We start from the raw sequence: 23,290 nt of genomic DNA, 5'->3' as shown, positions 1-23,290 counted from the left end.
TTATCAAAACTTAAATATATAATTTTATTAGTAACTGTTATTCTCAAAAATTAGAAAAAAGTATATATTTTTTAAAAAATTTACCTGAATACAATAACAATAAATATGCTTAATAATAAATTAAGATATTTTTTTAAAAAAATAGCCATTACAGCCATGTACCTTTATATATATAAATATATATATCCTTTCAGTTGCCATGATCAGTGTTAGTATATCTAACGTGTCTCATTCCTTTTAGCACATAGCATAAAATTGTCAAGCGATGCATAATATCGGATAATAATTCAACACAACAATCAAAATAAATTGGAAAACTGGAGCAGGCAGCAAAAGTCTAAATGCTTAGGTTGATTATGTTTCATCACAATCGATTAAACCTTTCGGACCTGGATGTTGTGTGTGGTTTGGGACCTCCAAATAGGTTTCCGGCCACTCTGGACAAGAGCTACTTGCTCGCCTTCCTTGACCATGCCAAGCTTCTGAATCACGTCATTTTTAAAAATCTCATTATCAGAATAATTACTACCTGGGAACTCTAATTAAGGAGTTGATTTAGCATAAAGAAGCAGAAGGAAAATAGGGGGCAGGCGTGGCTACCTGCAATAAGCCCAAGGCATCAGTGAATGTTGTGTCGGCGTCATCTGAAAAACTCATATACATTGGGCACACTCCTTGGTACAGAGCCAATCTTTGCCTCACTCGTTCACTGCGCATAAACTAATCTCTTTAATCTTTTGCTTGCAAACTTATAAACGGGAGTGAGTGAAACAACATTAAGGATAGAGAATTTTACTCAAATGTGTAAGTAGAACGGTAAAGGAAGAGGAACGTACTCATCGGTGAAAGCAAATATAGTGCCAAAGGGCCTATAATGGCTGAGTAAGATTGCCATAAACCCGGATCTGGTGAAGACGACAATTGATGTGCCAAGAGTATTCGACATCATGGTTGCATGGTAGGCGAACATTTCACTCATGTGACTCTAGGAAACACCATCATCAAATAAACGAAAAAAAACAGCAATATCTTAGGTTTCATGTTACTTGGATAAAGTTTGGAAGCGACGGATCTTGCCATTAGATAAGAATATATTTGATTGTTACCTTGAATGCCTGACCAAGATTAGCTGGTGCTTCTCCTCCATTAAGAGTTGCTTCAGTTCTCAGAGCTACAGTGTGCATGACCTTAACGGCTTTAAGTGGGTATCTGATAAAGATAAGTAAAAAAAAGATAATAGATTAGATAGGGAATGATCTGATAATTATGCACCTAAGAACTTCATGAATTATATGAATTTACACATATTGGCAATTAATACACCCTTAGGCTATTTGAGAGAACAGTCTTAGTAAGATCTTACTTAACAGAGTAATTTACAACACGAAATTGTAGAAGAAGAAAGAAAACAGAAGTTAGAAAGAATGCACATAAAAAAAAAGAAAAATTTCTTACTTCCCATGAGCAGTTTCCCCGGAAAGCATTATGGCATCAGAACCCTCACGGACTGCAATGGCAATGTCTGAGACCTCAGCACGTGTTGGTGTTGGATGAACAATCATGCTCTCAAGCATGTTTGTTGCTACAATAACAGCTTTTCCCATGCTCCGGCATATTCTTATGATCTCTTCCTGCACAAAACATATATATACATATACACACACACACAAGTAAAGCAGATAAAATATCTGTTCCATTCAAAAAGGAATAGGAGGTCAATATTTGTTTTCATTCATTCAATAGATTAACAAATCATAAGAATTGGAAAAGTTTAGTACAGTATGGTGCAAACATATGCAACAGGGTATTCTAGACTAATGAAAAATATAAACATCAACTGGACATTTGTGCTATGAATTTTATCATTGATGGGCGACAAATACCTGCAGCAGAGGAACCTCTTCAATAGGGAGTTCAGCTCCAAGATCGCCCCTAGCTACCATAGCCTACAAAAGGCATAAAAAAATTAAATTGTCTGCCGTGGATAAAAAATGCTTTATTACTTCAAAGAAAAGGAACAAAAAAACTCTTAAAGCAGATTCATCCATAATTAGTATGAATTGCTAAAATTCTATCAAAAAACAATTTGCTAATAAACATAAATGGAAACTCCAAAGCATGCTACAGAATGAAGCGTCATATGATAGCATTCAAAAAATTTGACACTGTATTCGATGAGTTCTTTTATCCTTGAAATTTTTAACATTACTAAAGTACGCTGAATTTCATTAATACTTGAAGCTTGTCCATGATTTCACCATCCCTTTAAATGAATAGCCATCACCAAGTTGATTCTAATTCTCTTCACCTGTAAGTGGCATGGTATTTCCTACAAGTGAGTTTCCATTGTAGCTGCAGTCAATGATCAGCTCTAATAAAGGAAGACAAACATTTAAGCTTAATTTATATGACTGATTTAGTATGTTTATCATGAAACTTTAGATTAAAACATAAAAAGTTCAAGTACACAATGTATCAGTATATGCATTCCAATTTGCTAGGAATTACTTGAAGCAGTTGAAGATGGATCATTGTACAAGACTTCATAAGAAATGCTTAGCACATAAAATTCAGCAAAGGCTAATGAACTTTAGAGCACTGGACGACATCCAACATATATTTCCTTGCCTGCATTATTTATATTGCAATGTCCAGAGAGATAGAAAAGCATTAAACTAGCACACCATCTTTAATCTTTAGAATATGACATTCAGGCACTTACCCCATCAGATGCAGAAATTATGGAGTGTAAATTTGGAATCGAATCGGCACTTTCAATCTTTACTGTAACATGTATATCTGCATTGCAACCTAACAAAATAAATTGAGGAATTAGCTTTGAACAGATAAATCCACATGCCAATCGAAGGTTACTTTGAGGCAATTTATTCCTGAGCACCTACTCTTCAGATAATCCTTCAGTTCATGGACAACTTTGGCATCTTTTACAAAAGAAACTGCATAGAAATCCACTTTGTTCTCAACTCCAAATTTGATATCATCCCAATCCTTTTCTGTAAGAGATGAAGATAAAGTTATTATACCGAACACAATGTGAATACCTCTGAGACAATGACCCCTCTCTTAATAAGAAGAAAAAGACATGCATAACCATACTAATTTACCTGTGATGGATGGCAAGGTTGCACTCTTTCCTCTAACATTTAGATGCCTCCTGGACTTGAGTTCGCCACCATCAACAACTTCACACTTGACAGAATCCTCAGTTTTTGACTTCACCGTTAGGGACATCATTCCACCTGAATAAACCCAAGTTGACTTATTGATAGCCTAAGGATAGGCATATAAAAGCCTAAAAGTGGAAATTGTTTGCTAGGTTTCCAATTTGATTATCTATAAAAGACTTTCTTTTGCACTATTTTCTTGTATTTAATTTGGATTTTATGGTACTGAGGAGTGTGTATGTCATTGATTATGACAAACTCATTGGACAGTAGTCTATGCCCAAATTCATGCACTCTATTTATATCTCAAAAGATTATTTGACACACACATACAAAAGATAAGTATTTGGTTACCATCTACAAGAAGCATGTCACCAACTTCTACATCATTGACGAAATCATCATAATTTACACTAACACAAGTCTCTGAGCCAACTCCTCTTTTTATTGTGAAAGTGAATTCTTGTCCAGGAAGCAAGTTAATTGGCTGAGGTAAGTCACCACTCCTAACCTCAGGCCCCTGAGAAAAAAAGAGGTATGGAGAAGATACCACATTAGACATTATGATGATGAATAGACATTCAGATTAAATATCAAAACGCTCTACTAGATCTGTAATCAACCCTCAAAATAGCAAATCCTTGCTAAGATATTTATAATTGCCTCAGAAGAACAGGAAATAAACAGGCACCAAATGGATGTTGCTTATTTAATTCCCTGAGCTTTATAATGCTCTCATAAATCCAAAATGATAGATGAAGGAAATAGGAGTAAGAGTATCCCCACCTTTGTATCGAGCATAATTGCAATAACATTGTCCTTATTTTGCAGGTTGTATTCTTTCACAAGATCAATAACTTTCTGATGAGATGCATGGTCTCCGTGAGACATGTTAAGCCGAGCAACATTCATGCCGGCCTCAGCCAGCTTCCATATCATTTCCTTTGTGTTGGTCGATGGGCCAATGGTGCAGACTATCTTCGTCTTGCACATTTTATTTGGCTTAGACAAGAAACCATTCGAAACATCACCCAATTGTTGAATGCTCTTCAGATGCTGATACTGCGCTTCTTCCTGCAATCAAAGTCTCCAATTTCACTATAGTTTTAAGAGTATCGAAGTTACAAAGTGAGACATAAGGATTTAATAAATGAAATCGTTTCTTCACATTCCCAATCATAAATTACTGAATTTGTTAATATGAAAATGTCTAATATTTCGTGGGTGGACTACAAACCAACATAGCAAGTACCTTCTTAATCCCCAATAAAATCAAATGATGCACTTAAACAGTTAGCAAATAAGAACAGGAACTATCTAAAGAAGCACATTATAACAACACAGATACGGGAAAAAAGGGATGAAATTTAGCATTCACAAGTTAGAATGTAAGAAAAACCTTTGATACGTCATCCGGAGACACAGGAAGAACACCGGAATCGGGACGAGACAGCGGCCTGGCCACGGCAACCACGGCGGAGCGGCGACAACCGCCCACCTGCACGCTCGTCTTCTTCTCCTGGCGGTAGAATCGAGAAGGGATGCTCGAAGGCTTCAGGTCGCACGCTTGCATGCTCCGGCCCTCGGATCTGGCTTCTGGGCGCGAAAGGTGCGAACTCTGGATGGATCTAGTCGCCACCAGCTGCGCCATGGCTTCTACGTCCAGGATAGCCAACAAGAGGAGCCTTTCGTGCCACCGGACGGCGAGATCCTCTTCGTTGATGCAGGTCGCCGCCGAAGGCGAGGTGGGATTTAAAAACAAGAAGTGTCCAGCTTAGGTTGTATCGAAGCGCTGAGCTGCCCCTCTGGCTCATCATCTCCTTTTCTGATAAATTTCACCCTGTCTGTACAGGCAGTGCCCCAACCTCTCACAATGAGGTGGTGGGACCTACTACTTAAGTATGGGTCCCACCATCCCAATGTGAGAGATTGGGGCACTGCCTGTACAGGCAGGATCGAATTAACCCTCCTTTTCTTGGTCTTTTCAGAACCGAAGCGGTCTCCCATCGCATTGTATCACCAATCATCGCATGCCACGTACGATATCAAAAATATTTGCCTACCATGCGTTCGCCGCAAACTGCGTTACTTAACATTTTGGAGGCTAGGCGAATTTTTAAAAATCTCTCTATTTAAAATATATAAATTATTAATTTTTATACATAATTAATTTAAATATTTTAAATCTAATTTTAAAAATATAATATATTATATAAAAATATAAATGATACTTGAAAAAAATGGAATATATTATATTGATAAAATATAATTAAAATTTATAGTTATTTTTTTTTATAATTTTTTATAATTTGAGTATTCAACTCATAATCTCCCTTCAGTCTCTCACGTTTTCATCATTATATATAATTTATGAATTCGTACTTAAGGGAAAAAATGAATATAGACAATCAAATTAATTAAAGAAATATCAAAAATAAAATACATTTAACTTAAGTGGAGTAGATTAAAAAGTCCTTAGATCTCATAGCATTTATCGAGCATGTTAAACAATAAAAAATATAAATCTATCAAAATCGAAAAAAAAATATCTTGAGTCGGATGGAATATAATAATTAATAATATATATACTTCTTAAATCTCTCGTTCATACTAAAAAGAAACATAAATGGTCATAAATTGTATCATTAATATATCATAATTTTTTTAATCTATTTAATTTACAACTTCTGATTTAAAATGGTCTAAATTGTTTTTTAATCTTTATATAGTTATGTGCACATCAGATGATCGAATTTGAAATTTTAATAATAATAATAATAATAAAAGATTTAAAAGTTAAGAGGTCTTGTGATCTAACAAGTATAATTGAGCTAGTAAGAAAATCCTAAGTGTTCTTAGGTAAAAGTCCTAATAAATTTTAGATAAGTGAAAAACCTAGGAGAAAGTAACTCCAGATCTTAGGAGGAGATAACCCTAGGTTATGGAAAGTCCTAACTATGGTTAGGTAAAGAAGTCTGAGCGAAGTCTTGACAGGTCGAGTACGTTGGACAAAATCCTAGAGTCGAGGACGTTGGGCGAAATCTTAGAGTTGAGGATATTGGACAAAATCTTATAGTCAAAGACTCTAGGAGAAAATTCTAGGAGTCACATACATTAGGTGGTAGACTGGACGGGTCAGGATCGGACATTTAGCATGAAGTCCTGATGTCTCGGATGTTGAGCAAAAGTCCAGACGGTCTGAAAGATCGATCTAACAAAAGATAAACTCTTCTGAGAGGAATAGGCGAGGACACGTTCCCCGAAGAGAGAACAGTAGGCCTCAGGCTAACCTATCATTTCAACGAAACTCAAAATCATGACCGGACAGCCCAGAGGTTGTTAAAAGTTAATTTTTATATACTATTTACATATTATTCTAACTCTGTTTTACAGGAAGACTAACATTTTGCAGGATCAGAATTTACCTTATTCGCTCGATTGAACATTGAGATCAGTCGACTGAACCCCAGAAATCATATCAACTCACGGCTAAGTTTCGACCAAGGGGATCTGTCAACTGACGTCAGATTCAGTCGACCGAATAGTGGATAAGCAGCAGGTTGATTGGACTAGGTTAATCGGATCAGATAAGTCAGGGATCATTAACAGATCGATCAATCAAACAATGAGATCGATTGATCAAACGAAAACTCTTATCCGAGTAGTAGCATTTGGACGAAAAGCTAGGCAGATTTAGGTAGGATCAGTCGACCAATCAGAGGGATCGATCGACCGATCAACGTCGAGTCAAACAGTAATCCCAAGATCAGAGGATCTAGATAAGGTTCAACTCGACTATAAAAAAAGATTTGACTAGTAACTTCAACTACAACAATTCGAATATTTTCTGCTCTTGTATACTGCTCCAAAGACAAGTCCACGAAGCTGTAACGTTGTTTCGATGACTGAAAGCTCGCATCTCCAACTTTCTAAGTCGTTGGTATAATTTCATTTATAGCACTTAACTTTAATCAGATTGCAATTGTACTTGTCTTTGTAATTTTACGAATTGATAGTAAATTGCCCAAAGTAAAACTCAATGAGTGTGAGTCTTGGAATATGAGTCGCCATAGGCTCCGAACCAAGTAAAACAAACTTGTATCGTTGTTTTCGTTTATTCCTTTATTTCCACTGCACAAACTCTTACATGAGTGTTTTTCGAAAAACGAACGTGAAAGCTAGGAGTACTATTCACCCCTTTATCATGTCTCGATCCTACGTATACGATTGAATAATTAGATTACCTATGATTAAAAAATTAAATGAATCTATAATTAATTTATAATATATATTTTTTCCCACTTAGATGTTTGGGCCTCCCATCAGGTCCAGCCTTGACTTGAGCATAAGGGCATTTCCGTTATACTATGTTAACTAAACATCATTAGCTTGAGTTTAATTTAAATTAATGGTATTTAGGTGAGATTTATAAATTTGAAAAGGATATATAAGCTTTAGGTTTTACATTGGAAAAATGTACTATGTAAACAATCTGCAATTTAGTGAAATTTAATGTCCTTGCGTTTAGACGAGATGTGAAAGGATTTCAGGAATCAATGAAATTTAATGCCATATTTTAAATCAGACAGAAACATCAAATCTAATTAACTTCTTCTCATTAATCTAATTAACCTCCTCTCATTATCTTCCTGCCTTAAAACGTGCACGGCCGTTAATTTTTCACTTACTAAACTTGATTCGATGTAATCTCTTCTTTCTAATTAACAATTTTATTTATTTATTTTTTATTCTCCAAGCCTTCTTCTTCTTCTTCTCTGTTTCATATATTGTATTTGGTAATCAAGATCGGTGGTGCCGCTCGCCGACGTCGCTCTGCCGATCCATGGCAGGCCCTCCTCCCCTTCCTGGTAAGGCGGCTGCGGCGGCAGACCCCGACGCTCCAGAGCCGAGCACGGTTCATCGCTTCCCGGCCATCCTCCTCCAGCCGCCGTCGCAGCGGAGGCACAACCATTCCAGGTCCACGAAGCTGTTGCGCTCCTTCCGCTCCGCCTTCCGAGCCCTTCCCATCATCGCCACACCGCCCGGATGTCACATCCCCACCTCCGCCCTCAGCCGAGTCGGCTCCAGCGGCCGCCGGGACTGCCACGTCCACGGCACCCGCACCACCGGCACCCTGTTCGGCCACCGCAAGGCCCGCATCACGGTGGCCTTCCAGGACAACCCCCGTAGCGTGCCTCTCCTCCTCCTCCAGCTGGCCGTCCCCACCGCCCGGTTCATGCAGGACATGGGCTCCTCCAGCCTCCTCCGCGTCGCCCTCGAGTGCGAGAAGAAGGTCGCCGGCGAAAAAAGCTGCGTCCTCGACGAGCCCTTGTGGGCGGCATACATCAACGGCCGAAACGTGGGCTACGCCGCCAAGAGGGACCCAACGGAGCTGGACCTCGGCGTGATGCAGCTACTCCACGCGGTGTCGATGGGAGCCGGCGTGCTGCCCGGCGACATGACCGACCCCGTCGACGGCGAGCTCACCTACATGCGGGCCTACTTCGACCGGGTGACCGGCTCCAAGGATTCCGAGACGTTCTACATGCTCAACCCCGACGGCAACGACGGCCCGGAGCTCAGCATATTCTTCGTCAGGATCTAATTAATCAATACCAGTGCAATAGACATATAAATTAACAACAATAAAAAAAAGAAAAAGAAAGAATTAGGATTTGGCAGACGACAGAATTTCGGCCTGAGTCATGAAGTTAGCCAATTGATGATAACTTTGTAGGAATTTGGATCAGTCGATGCAAGTTGGAGTCAAACTATTCAAGTTTGACATATATCAAGCTATGGTGATTCTTGTAAAAGGACAGTCCTATGACTGAAACCCTATCAGGTCCAGGAATTAAAGAATCTATTACGTATAGTCTTGTTTTACTTTAAGAGGTGATTTTTGGACTCAACCCCCGTAAATTCTAGATCATTGTTGCGCCAAGAAATATACATAATATTGTTGATATATATTAGTTTTTTTTAATCGATGTATTTATGATAAATTTTAATGATATTGTTGGATATTAGTTTTTTTAAACATGCATAAAAGACATACTCACAAATTAAAAAAAAAAAATAATACAAGGATGTTATACCACATGCTTTATGGCGCACACCTAATTAATGTAATTCTTTTTCCTTTTGGATTGCTTTAAAATTTCTTTAGTTTAAATATTATACTTTAAATCCTAAATTCTAAATATATACTGTATCACCCTTAATTTTTTTCCCCTTTATAATAATACATCAACTGCTAATACCATGTACTCATACTTTCATAGCGGTTCTTGATTAAAATAAAATTACATAAACGACTTGAAGAAAAATAAACATAGCTAAATGCGGAATTAAACTAAAAGGTCTTCGGGTTTTACTATCGTTACTCCGAGCTGACTCACTGGTTAACGCCTCCTGCCTCATTAATTTCGTTGTTTGAAAAAAAAGAATCAAAGATTGTGAGTCGAGAGACTCAACATATTCAAAACTATATTAAGCAGTAGTTAGCATCGATAATCTAGTGAATTAAGAGAGATCACATTGAAAGTAACTTGGGACCTCCCTATTAACATACTATGAACATATGCACATGCAATGACATAAGCGTGACAACATAGAGGTAAGCATGATAGATGAACTAAGCATAATGATAGACTTGATCACAAGCATGCCCATAGGCATAAGCATAATAATAACATGAACATAATCATAAACATCAACATAGATATAAACCTAAACATAAATATAAACATAATCATAAACATAAACATAAACGTGAGCATAGACATAAACATGAATATGACTTGCACATACTTGTATGCGTACTTATAACCATATCGTTGGGGTGACCTAGTTGCACTTAGCAGTACCGTAACATAAGTTGTTGATCAAACAACTACCCTAGCTAGGTTGACGGGGACCGCTCCTTGGAACAAATCTCCTACCCATGCATGATTTTGGCGCGCTCCCCAGGCTTAGGTCCTCAGTTCATCCCACCATCCCAATTCATGAAGATTCTTTGGCAAGCTCCCCGGGCTTAGGTCCCTGGTTCATAACTTAACCCATAAAAAGATTTAGGAACTTCTCTAGGCTTAGGTCCCCAGTTTATAACTTAACCCATAAAAAGATTTGGCAAGCTCTCCAGGCTTAGGTCCTTGATTCATAATTTAACCCATAATAAGATTTGGTACGCTTCTCGGGCTTAGGTCCCCGGTTATAACTAACCACTTCATTCCATAAACATAGATATAAGCATAAGCACAATCATAATCATGATTGTTGGGATCTCTTCGTACTCGGCTAGAGAGGGGGGGTGTGAATAGCCGCCCCAAATCGCTCGTTTCTTCCTACAATTCGTTAGCGCAGCGGAAAAATAAACTAGAAACGAAAGGAAGAATACAAACCTCAAACAAACCGATGTAACGAGGTTCGGAGATTAGGGCTCCTACTCCTCGACGTGTCCGTAAGGTGGACGAGTCCAGTCAATCCGTCGGTGGATGAGTCCCCGGAGAACCGGCTAATACAAATTCCTTATGGGTGGAGAAACCTCGCCACAACACACTCTTGCAACAGCAAGTAAGGAGAGTACAGAAATACAAAGAAAGACAGCAAGAAATACAACAGTAAGAAAACTCTTGCTTGCCTTCTCTTTGACTGGAAGAAGCAGCAGCTCCAAGCGCCTACAACAGCAGGTGACCCAGCCAAAAGGAAGCTCACGCAAAGCTTCAACGCTTCAAGAACTCAGCAGAGCTCAGCAGCAGAAAGAAGAGGAAGAAGGAGAGAGACGCACAGCAGATGCCTCGATCCTTTATACCGCAAAGAAGAAGAAGAAACTAGCCGTTGCGCATAGGACCCCGATCGGTCCACGACCGATCGGAAGAGGATCGGTCCACGCACGATCCCTTCCTTCCTTCTCGCGATGCTGCGTCTCGATCGGTCCACGGACCGATCAGATACCCGATCGGCGTGGACCGATCAGCCGCCTCTGTTTTCTTGCGATCGGTCACCAGACCGATCAGTAACCGAACAGAGAGCTTCTGTTCGGTATCTGATCGGTCACCAGACCGATCAGAGAAAACAAGGTATCACTGGATCGGTCTGGTGACCGATCCAGAGCTTGGTTTTTGCCCAAACCAAGTCCCAAGACTTCCAAACCAATATCCGGTCAACCTTGACCTATTGGTACTTCATCCCTAGCATCTGGTCACTCCCTTGACCTGCTAGAACTCCCTGCCAAGTGTCCGGTCAATCCCTTTGACCTACTTGGACTTTCCTCAACACCAGATGTCCGATCATCCCTGATCCATCTGGATTTTCCCTTGCCTGGATTCACTCACCAGGACTTTCCACACCGCCTAACATCCCAGTTAGGACTTTCTCATTGCCTAACATCCCAGTTAGGACTTTTCCACTGCCTGACTTCACTCACCAGGACTTTCCAACTGCCTAACATCCCAGTTAGGACTTTCCCACTGCCTGGCTTCACTCACCAGGACTTTCCAACTGCCTAACATCCCAGTTAGGACTTTCTCACTGCCCGGCTTCACTCACCAGGACTTTTCCCGTGCCAAGTCTCCATACTTGGACTTTTCGCGTGCCAAGCTCCCTGCTTGGACTTTTCCAGTGCCAAGTCTCCATACTTGGACTTTTCCAATGCCAAGCTCCCTGCTTGGACTTTTCGCGTGCCACTTTTCCAGTGCCAAGTCTCCATACTTGGACTTTTCCAATGCCAAGCTCCCTGCTCGGACTTTTCGCGTGCCAAGCTCCCTGCTTGGACTTTTCCCGAATCAGGTCAACCAGGTCAACCTTGACCTAAGGTTGCACCTACAATCTCCCGAACACCTATTCTTGTCAAACATCAAGAATACAACTCTCTTCTCGTCAAACATCGTCAAACATCAAAACACAACTCGAGTCAGGTCAACTCGAGTCAGGTCAACCAAGTCAACCTTGACCTAAGGTTGCACCAACAATCTCCCCCTTTTTGATGTTTGACAAAATCCAAAATCAAGTTAGGTTAACCCGATAACCTAACTTAGGTTTTCCAACCATCTTCCAATGTCCAATGTTCCTTTCTTGAACATTCTCGGACATTCTCCTTAGGTTAACCCAATAACCTAACTTAATAATTCTCCCCCTTTTTGACACACATCAAAAAGTATTCCAATGTTCTTCCTCGAACATTCCTTGACATTCTTCCCTAGCTTAGGTTAACCCGATAACCTAACTTGGGTTCTCCAATAATTCTCCAATGAACGCTCTCCCCTTTTTGACACACATCAAAAAGAAAGAGAGGGTATCAAGGTCAAGAGTTTCTTCCTAATGAAAGTCCCATACCTTTCATTGAAACTCTTAATTTCCCCCTTGATACTAAACTCAACAACCAACTTAGTGATAATCCCATATCACTAATCCTCAAGGAGTAAAAACTCCCTAAAAGTCAACTCCCCGACCATTGCACCAACAATGTCTTGGAGAGTTTCAAACCTTTAGAAATCCAAAACCCAACTTCCACCTGAAATTTCGGACAAAAAAATGAAAATCAGAAATTGACACGATCGGTCCCAGACCGATCGAAGCCCGATCGGTCCCCGACCGATCCACGCTCACCGATCGCATCGATCGTCACCGATCGGTCACCGACCGATCAGGCCTTCTGGATCGGTCCGGTGACCGATCCACCTCTGAAATCAGAGATTTCTGATTTTCTCCCCGGAAGCAGTTCAGAAACTCATAGAAAATTACAGAAAATTCCAAAAATTACGAAACTTTGAGGATACATTCCTCATGTCATACACTATCAAGGAAAAATAGTTTTCTATGACAATAGTTTCCATTTTCAATCTTGATACAAAGTTCAAAAACTTTGAAATAGTTCAAGTTTAAGTCATCTTTGTATCATCTTGCTCAATGAAGAATGCTATCACTAGGAAAGCTTCATCAAGGTTTTTCAAATCAATTTTAAAATGTTTTTAAAACCATTTGAATTTAGGACCATAATCTTAGGGCTAGATGTACATGACTTGTACACAAGCTTTCCCTATGATCCTTAATTTCTTGAATTAGGGTCATCTAGGTACAATGACTATGCACCTTGATCCTAACTCATGATCCTAATATCTTACACACATCTAAGGTGCATCAAACCACATTCAAGTCAATTTGATGTGAGATATGGGTTAAGGTCAACTTAGGCTAAGGTCTCATGCATTTTCTAAACACAAATTTGATCTCAATATCAAGATGTGTTCTTCATCCTTAAATCAATTCAATTGATTATTAATGCAAGAGATGATGACATGGAATAAATGATATCATAAATGGAAAACATGTGCCAATGTCATGATGTCATGGCATAAAGTATGAAAAATTAAATAGAGCATGACATATAAACTAGCCTAAGCACTATCATGACATTTCAAATGATGATAAAACTAAACATGATGTCATGACATGTCATATGGCAAACAACCATGGTAAGTTAACACAAATAAAATACCTAGATTACCTATCTAAGTATCCTTAATCACTTAGTTAACTTAAATTCTAATCCTAGATTGCCCAAAGTGCTCCAAGAAAATGTCAAAACCCAAATTGGCATTTCTTGATCTCTTGTTTGATTTATACCATTTTAAAAATTTTACAGAGTAGCACTTCTAAATTAAGGCCCGGATTGCCTTGATTACCTAAGAGAATATCAAAAATCCCAATTTGATATTTCTCTAGGTTTTTCCACATTGTGTCAATTTAAAGTAAGATTAATATATTCTCACTTTGGCACACTTTACTTTTCCAAGGAGTGAATGATAAGGATTATTCCATTTCATTTTCAAAGGTTCCCAAAAACCTTGAAAATGCTCCTTGAGTGTCAATTTCCTCAAAGTTGGGTTAACTACCCTTCTTATTGGAGTTGACACTCTCTAACCCATCTATGGGGTAGAGAAAATGCTCCTAGGAACCCAATACCTACTTGAGCTCATTGGGTTCACTAAAAATTCACTAGGGATGACTTCCCTAGCAACCCTCCTAATGACCCTCTTAGGCTTTAAAGCCTTGGTCATTTGGGTCTCATCAAGGTCAACTATAGGGGTGACTCCCCTTGTGACCTTGGTAATGGTCTTCCTAGCCTTAGGTTTTGTTCCATAATCGAATGGAACATTATGATAGGTGGGCTTGACCATTTGGGACTTAGGTTTGTGACCCAAACCCTTTTTGTCCTTGGACATTGGTTTTTGACCCTTAAACCCTAGAGATGACTTCTCCAAGTTTTTAAGAGCCTTTTCCAAAGTATCAAGTCTTGACCTCAAGACTTGATTCTCCTTCTCTAATACCTCAATTTTTGATTTGTCATTCTTCTTTGAGGCATTCCTAGGCATGTGTCTAGTTGATTTGGGGTTTCTACCTAGGTTTTCCTTAACCTTAGAAGTGTTAATCCTAGGGTTAGCATTCCTAGTAGTATCCCTATCTAGGTTGACATGTTTAGCACCTAAGCACATGTATTGATTTCTAGTGTTAACATGCTTATCATTATTGACTAATGCAATAAAATTACTAGCATGTATCCTACTAGACTTGCACGAATGAGCCTTAAAAGATACCTTAGGGTTTGCCTTAGCTCCCCCTATCGATGTGCCCGGTCTCTTGCCCTTGTGAGGTTGCCTCCCCCTCGGACAATGGCTCCTATAGTGTCCCCGTTGCTTGCATTGAAAGCACACCACGTGCTTCTTGCCTTTGCGTGTTGGGACTCCGGCTACCTTGACCTTTGGGCCGGTGGAGTCTTCCTAACTCTCTTTGGACATTTGCTCTTGTAATGTCCATACTCCCTACACTCAAAGCATAATATATGTAATTTATTTGAAACTAAAATGCTTGAGTTACCTAGGGTTTGGGATGGATGACTCTCTCCTTCATCCCTTCCGGAGGTAGAATCTTCTTCTTGCTCCGATCTTGAACAAGAGGAACTCTCCTCCTCTTCTTCCTTGGATGTTGAGTAGCCCTCAACTCCCAATTCGCTCCCTCCATGATGTGAGCTACTTGGCTCACTAGGCTCCTCTTCATGGCTTGAAGTGGAGCTCTCCTCATGGTACTTGGCCAAGTTATCCCATAATTCCTTGGCATTGTTGTAACCTATCTTACACAAGATGTTAGTAGGCAATGAAAATTCAATTATTCTCGTTACCTCTTCGTTGATTTCGGATTTGTGAATTTGTTCTCTTGTCCACTCCTTCTTCTCAAGTGGTTTTCCTTCCTTATCCACCGGAGGAGTAAAACCTTCTTGTACACAAAACCAATTCATTATGTTAGTCATAAGAAAGTACTTCATCCTTACCTTCCAATACGCGAAGTCGCCGCATTCGTAGAAGGGTGGAATGGTGATGTCTTCTCCATAGAGATCCATCTCTAGCCCGTGCTCCCCCGGGTGTTGATCCGTCAAAGAGCGGCCTACCACTTGATGGGATCTCTTCGTACTCGGCTAGAGAGGGGGGTGTGAATAGCCGCCCCAAATCGCTCGTTTCTTCCTACAATTCGTTAGCGCAGCGGAAAAATAAACTAGAAACGAAAGGAAGAATACAAACCTCAAACAAACCGATGTAACGAGGTTCGGAGATTAGGGCTCCTACTCCTCGGCGTGTCCGTAAGGTGGACGACTCCAGTCAATCCGTCGGTGGATGAGTCCCCGGAGAACCGGCTAATACAAACTCCTTATGGGTGGAGAAACCTCGCCACAACACACTCTTGCAACAGCAAGTAAGGAGAGTACAGAAATACAAAGAAAGACAGCAAGAAATACAACAGTAAGAAAACTCTTGCTTGCCTTCTCTTTGACTGGAAGAAGCAGCAGCTCCAAGCGCCTACAACAGCAGGTGACCCAGCCAAAAGGAAGCTCACGCAAAGCTTCAACGCTTCAAGAACTCAGCAGAGCTCAGCAGCAGAAAGAAGAGGAAGAAGGAGAGAGACGCACAGCAGATGCCCTCGATCCTTTATACCTGCGAAGAAGAAACAGTGAAGAAACTAGCCGCTGCAACGGTTAGACTCGATCGGTCCACGCATCGATCGGGAAGAGGTGGATCGTCCACGCACCGATCCCTTCCTTCCTTCTCGCGATGCTCATCTCGATCGGTCCACGCACCGATCGATGGCGATGGCCCGTGGACCGATCAGTCGCTTCTTCTTCGCCTCTTTTTCTTCGATCGGCCACGATCGACAAGAATCGAACAGAGCTTCGGTATTTGATCGGTCACCGGACCGATCAGGAAAACAGATCCCGGATCGGTCCGGTGACCGATCCAAGCTTGGTTTTTGCCCAAACCAAGTCCCAAGACTTCAAACCAATATCCGGTCAACCTTGACCTATTGGTACTTCATCCCTAGCATCACTCCCTTGACTGCTAGAACTCCCTCGCCAAGTGTCCGGTCAATCCCTTTGACCTACTTGGACTTTCTCACCAGATGTCCGATCATCCCCGATCCATCTGGATTTTCCCTGGCCTGGATTCACTCACCAGGATTTCCACACCGCCTAACATCCCGTTAGGACTTTCATTGCCTAACATCCCGCTAGGACTTTTCCACCGCTGCTTCACTCACGAGACTTTCCAACGCCTAACATCCTAGTTAGGACTTTCCCTCTGGCTTCACTCACCAGACTTTCCAACCGCCTAACATCCCAGTTAGGACTTTCTCACCGCCTGGCTTCACTCACTTTTCCGTGCAAGTCTCCATACTTGGACTTTTCGCATGCCAAGCTTGGACTTTTCCATGCCAAGTCTCCATACTTGGACTTTTCCAATGCCAAGCTCCTGCTTGGACTTTTCGCATGCCAAGCTTCGACTTTTCCGTGCAAGTCTCCATACTTGGACTTTTCCAATGCCAAGCTCCCCGCTTGGACTTTTCGCCGATGCTCCCTGCTTGGACTTTTCCCGAATCAGGTCAACCAGGTCAACCTTGACCTAAGGTTGCACCTACAATCTCCCGAACACCTATTCTTGTCAAACATCAAGAATACAACTCTCTTCTCGTCAAACATCGTCAAACATCAAAACACAACTCGAGTCAGGTCAACTCGAGTCAGGTCAACCAAGTCAACCTTGACCTAAGCTTGCACCAACAATGATCACCACATAGGCATGAATACAAGCATGTACATAAACCTAAACATAAACCTTACATAGACATGCACATAAACATATACATAAACATGATCACTACATAAGCATGAAATGTAAATATTAACAGGTGCATCATCATAAGTGGATTAATTTCCTACGCATTTGAGGTTATCATAATGAGAAGCAAGAAGCAACATGAACTTACCTAATCTAGAGGTATGAAATCTAGATGTAGCATATATGTATAGTAATCATGATAAGTAGCACATAACTAAAAACTGAAACCTCATTTAAAGTACCTATACATGCATGAACTTCAGGAACTAAAATAAAACATAATAGTTAAACCCCTAAAACAGAATTTAACCCAAGTCTTAAAGAATCTGAAACTTGGAAGTCCTACTCTATAAATTGAACATGTAAAGTTCTCTAACTTTTAAGGGTAAACAAGTAGTAAAACATGAAGGAACTTGTAGTACAACATCAAAATAATTAACCTTTAAAAACAAAATTTAAACATACCTTCATAAATCTGAAATGTACTAATTTGCAAGTTGAATTAAGCATGGAAAAGTGGCATATCTTCTAAAGGAAAACCACTACAAGAATGGAACAAATTATAATGTAATATCCCTACACATAACCCCTAAAAATAGAATTTAAACCTATCTTTATGAATTTGAAAATTTCTAGTTTTGTGAGTGGAATTAAGCATGGAAAAGTTTCCTATCTTCTGATAGAATACAACTAGAAGCATGACCCAAATTGGAATGCAACATTCAAATACATAACTCTTAGAAATAGAATTTAAACCCACCTTTATGAAATCCAAAACCTACAAGTTTTAAAATAAAGGGAAACATAAATAATTCGGCTTCCATGTAGAGATGAGGGAGAAACCTAAGCCATCGTATCTTCTTCTTAAAATTACAAAAGAACATAAGGATCCATCAAACAATCCGAAGTCATCCATTCATACCAACCTTTAAAACTTAAGAAGAGAACTTAAACTAGAACATCATACATCGATCCATGGTACCCGAAATTCACAAACCTATAGAAACTAACTAGAGCATTACAAGTTAGGGAACATGCACAATTTGTAAAGGAAAACATAATGAACAATCCTTAACAAGTTAGGGAGGGAACTTCCCCTCATGAATCCGAAATCCTCATTATTACAAACCTTTAAAACTTAAGAAGGGAACTTAAACTAAAGCATCACACTTCAACCTATGATACCCTAAATTCACTAGACATAGAAACTAATTTAAAGCAATAACATGGTTGAGAACATGCCTTAAGTACTTAGCCAACCACTCCTTGTCTTCCTTGGAAATCCTAGCACCGGTGGAGAACAAGAGGGTGAGTAGGTCTTCCTAGGACAGACGACAACAAAACTAAGAGAGAGCTTTAGAAGGTAAGGTTTAAATAGATAGGGGGACTTAGGACTTGGTCTAAATTTTCTATTTCCATATCTATCTACATATAAAAATTCGCAACACATAAAATTTTCTAAGCTATTTATTTTATTTTTTATAAAAAAATAAAACTTATTCCCATGGGCGTAACATTTCCATCTCTATCCCAAAAATTCGTAAATGAATGCCAAGTCATTTATTTCATTCCTTTTTTTTTGTAAACTTAATACGATATCAAGTTTAAATGGGAAGCTATTTCCATGGTTATAAAATTTTCATATATAATTTACTTATTTAATTCTATTTATTCTTTGTATATATATATATATATATATATATATATATATATATATATATATAATTCGTATGCTATATTAGTATAGTGATTAGTTATTAATCTTTTATTTAATTTTGTGTATACCATATAGATTTATATTTTTCTTTTATATTTTTTAAATGAATAACCTATAATAAAATTTATAAGTCTTTCTAAATTTTACACATATTTGTATTCTACCATCTTCTTAATATAAAATAAATAAATTCATAATCTAATTAAATTATAATTAATTCAATAAATCTCAATTAAATAAATTTGAATTCTAATTAAATAATTTCGAAATCTAATTAAATTATAATTAATCCAATAAATCTCCTTAATTAAATAAATTTGAATTCTAATTAAATAATCAAAATCTAATTAAATTATAATTTAATCCAATAAATATTCTTAATTAAATAAGTGGGTTCAGAGTCTACATATATTATACTCTAAACTTTAAACTCTAAACTCTAGATTCTAAAAAAACATTACGTTAGGTTCTCTCGAGATGTGCACCATAAGGTGTGTCTTATAAAAGTGACAGTTTTTAGATGTACACGGGGTGTGCAATTTTTACATGTATTTTTTATGTGGTTCATAAAAGTGATACTTTGTGTCAAAGAGTTGTGTTTTTCATATGTGAACAGTAATATTAAACAGTGATTGTGAACAATAAAAGTGACTTGTAAAAGTAAGTAGTAATCTTAAACAGTTATTGTGAACAGTAAAAAGTGAACAGTAATTAAACGCTAATTGCTAAAACTAGGATATTTTCCTCATTTTTGCTTCTAATTAGTTATGTCTTATTGTTCATGCTTTACCTTGACTTTTATGGGTCTTGTAATGAGCTTTCAGTAGCTTTTGCTACCCAACTTAGTCAGCACAGGCTTTACAAGCTTAAACCCCGAAACAGTTTCTAACTTTTGAAGACAAAGAGACAAAGACCGAGTTTTTTTTATTAAGTTGCCATAGAAATTTTACAGGAAATCATACAAACTAGGAAATTGAAATCAAACTTACTTAACTTTTTTATAGACTTGCATAAGAAAATTACAAGGACATTATTACACGAACATTACAAGAGATACTTACAGAAAAACTAGAAACACACTTGGATGCTTGCACTCTTGCACACTTAAACACTTGCACACTTCTTGGATGCCTTCAACCTTTGGAAAAGAGAGGTATTTATAGAGGGAGAGTTTGCTTTGCGGTGAAGAAAGAGGAGATGTTTGTTGGTACAATTTGTACTAACGGTCTAACTCAGATTTTGATAAATAACAAGTAAGTTAAGTTAGGTATTGTGGTGATCTAATTGCTTAACCAAGTGTGTAGGAGTTGATGGATCTGGAGGACCTAACACTAGGTTGAAATCCAACTAGGTCCATTGGACCAGATAGCTAGTGCAAAGTCCAAATAGGTCAACGGGCTGACCTAATATCTGGCGGGAAGCCCGGTCGAGTCTGTAGGACCTAACGATCGGTAGAAATTCAGTTGAGTCTGCGGACCTGATAACTGACATGAAGACCTGGTGGGTCAAGAGACTTGTCAAACCGACTATAAATTGGTAAGTAAAGGTAACTCACTCGAGGAGAGTGACTCGATGAACATGCTGTTAGAGTGTATACTGAAAGCCTAAGCTTTTGTAAATATTTATTTTGAATAAAGAATCACATTTGGTCAAATTATCTACATTTTTTTGTAGTTGTTCAATTTATTTATATTGTAGATAACATAGTATGTGGTGTCACATACAGAAGATGATGTTATCAGTACCTTATAAATTATAAACAGTAGCTCACGACCAAAATGGAAAGGAACAAACCATTGGAAGGTCGTAGTGTAATTAGGAATTAGTTTATCTTAACTATATAATTACACTAGTACACTTAGAGTGTATTGAGTAGGACCATTAGAGGTCGTTTCTTTTATACTGACTTTATAAAGGAACAAAGACCTCAGTTTTTATGGAAGTGTGTGCTCTTAATCCTAATATAATAACAAGCATATATATTTGATATTTATTTCTTTAATTTATCAATGGGTGAGATTTAGTTCGATAAATCAATAAGCCTGATAAGTTGGGAAATGATATCACTTATAGTATGTGTTGTTGATTATAGAAGGAAACTGTGTCCTAGTAATCTAGGTTGATAATGTCCCCAAGAAGAGCTCATAAAGATTGTCATGTTAAACCCTGCAGGTGGACTTAGTCCGACATGACGATAAGGTTGAGTGGTACTATTCTTGGACTAAGATATTAATTAAATGAGTTGTCAGTAACTCACTTAATTAGTGGACATTCGACATCTTAAACACAGGGAGACTAACACACTCATAATAAGAAGGAGCCCAAAAAATGTAATTTGGGATTGGTGCAGTAGTTCAATAATAGTTCTCTAGTGGAATGAATTATTATTGATAAAATTAAGTTGTGTGTTCGGGGCGAACATGGGATGCTTAATTTTATCGGGAGACCAAAATCAATTCCTCCTCTCGGTCCCTATCGTAGCCTCTTATTTATAGAGTACTATACCCACCTATACCCACCTTCATACCCATGTTGTAGGGGCCGGCCAAGCTAGCTTGTGGATCAAGCTAGGGCCGGCCAAGCCTTGGTACATGGGTGGCCGACCCTATTAAATTAAAAAAGAATTTTAATTTAAAATTTTTCTTATGTGAAAGATATAATTTATTGGAGAGATTAAAAATTAAAATATCTCTTTTATAAGGTTCTACAAAAGATTAAAGAAAGAGATTAAATCTCTTTCCTTATTTGTAGATTGGAAAGATATTTTATTTTTCTTCTTTATAAATTATTCACATGTTGAAAAATTAAAATTATAGAGATTTCTTTTTATCAACCATGAAGGGATTTTAAAAGGAATTTTTTTTAAAAAATTTCTGAAGACAAATAAGGAATTTTAATTGTTGATTGAAAATTACCTTGTTTGCTCTCTATGAGGTGGCCGACCATGATATAATCAATTAGGAAATTTTATTTAATTTTTCTTAATTAATTCATGTTAAGGAAAGTTAAGGAAATTTTATTGTAATTAAATTTCCTTATTTGCCAAAGCCAAGGATTATAAAAGAGGGGGTTTTGGGTGCCTTCAAGGTGAACAACCTTTATTATTTTCTCCCTCTTTTCTTCCTTGGTGTGGCCGGCTCTTCCTTTTCTCTTCTCTCCATCCTTGTGGCCGAAACTCTCTTCTCTCTTGGAGATCAAGGTGTGGTCGGATTCTAGCTTGGAGAAGAAGGAGAGAAAGCTTGCATCCCTTTGAGCATTGGTGGTGGTTTTTCTTCATCCTTGGAGGTGCTCTTGTTGTGGCCGAACCTTGCAAGGAGGAGAAGAAGGTGCTTTGGTGGTTTCTCATCTCGGAAGATCATTGCCCACACAACGTCTGAGGTTAGAAGAGGAATACGGTAGAAGACCTAGAGGTTTTTGCTTGCAAAAGAAAAGATATACTAGTATTTAATTTCCGCATCATACTAGTTTTATTTCTTTGTAAAAATACCAAATACAAGAGGCATGCGATTCTAGTATTTCGAATTTGTTTTTGATGTTGTGTTCTTTTGTTTTTCTTTTCCTTGTGATTTGATTGTTCTTTTTGGTTGACCTAAAGTTATTTAAGAAAATTAAATATTAGCTTTCCTGAAAAGGCTTTGTCTAGGTGGTGGTGGTTGTTCCCATATCCAAGAAGGCCATGTGCCTCGCCATGCAGTCCTGGAAGCTAATTTTGGAAATTAATATTTAATGGAATTAATAACCTAGGTGATTTGGATCGAACGTGTTAAGTTCCGTAGGAGATCCAAGTCTAAACCTAAAAGAACAAATAAATTAAACTTTGGATCAAATGTGTTAAGTTCCGCAGGCAATCCAAGTTTAATTTAAAAGAACACATGGTAGCTAGGAAAAGGTTCAGACCTTTGTACAAAATTTTTGTATAGTGGAACCATTAGGTTTTTCGAGTAGCAACTAACACACGCGTCCCGGTTGAGGAACAATAGGCGTCAATCCAATTTAGGTCAATTTCGGACTCCTAAATTGGACCTAAATTGAGACCTTGATTAGATTCTGGTCTCGGGAAAATAGAGTCTAATTAGTACTCAGTATTATTGTGCTAACACTTGTTGTGCAGGTTATTATTTGGTTTATTGAACTAACACGCTTTGCAAGGAAAGAAGAGCACAAAAGCCTCGAGTGAACAATATCCGAGACGCATTCTAAGGGATGGAAGGCACCTTCAAGCA

The 23,290-nt window shown here is 38.4% G+C and overlaps 2 protein-coding genes across 2 annotated transcripts; one reads left to right on the top strand and one right to left on the bottom strand.

The window, feature by feature from the left end:
* Nucleotides 1-245: 245 nt before the first annotated feature.
* LOC122053901 (plastidial pyruvate kinase 2-like) lies at nucleotides 246-5,010 on the bottom strand. The gene is made up of 12 exons (XM_042615817.1): nucleotides 4,585-5,010; nucleotides 3,972-4,259; nucleotides 3,540-3,705; nucleotides 3,126-3,260; nucleotides 2,904-3,014; nucleotides 2,723-2,811; nucleotides 1,884-1,946; nucleotides 1,456-1,631; nucleotides 1,107-1,209; nucleotides 837-985; nucleotides 601-709; nucleotides 246-482 (listed from the first exon to the last, which is right to left on the bottom strand). Exons 1-12 carry the CDS (start codon nucleotides 4,834-4,836, stop codon nucleotides 375-377), a joined length of 1,749 nt encoding a protein of 582 aa, XP_042471751.1. The 5' UTR covers nucleotides 4,837-5,010; the 3' UTR covers nucleotides 246-374.
* A 3,018-nt stretch (nucleotides 5,011-8,028) lies between these two features.
* Nucleotides 8,029-8,790, top strand: LOC122035545 (protein MIZU-KUSSEI 1-like). The gene has a single exon (XM_042594819.1). It carries the CDS (start codon nucleotides 8,029-8,031, stop codon nucleotides 8,788-8,790), a length of 762 nt encoding a protein of 253 aa, XP_042450753.1.
* The last annotated feature ends 14,500 nt before the right edge of the window (nucleotides 8,791-23,290 follow it).

Source organism: Zingiber officinale, chromosome 1B (genome assembly GCF_018446385.1).
Source record: "Zingiber officinale cultivar Zhangliang chromosome 1B, Zo_v1.1, whole genome shotgun sequence".
NCBI lineage: Eukaryota > Viridiplantae > Streptophyta > Magnoliopsida > Zingiberales > Zingiberaceae > Zingiber > Zingiber officinale.
The sequence above is the reverse complement of the archived record's forward strand: the minus strand, read 5'-3'. Positions and strand labels throughout refer to the sequence as shown.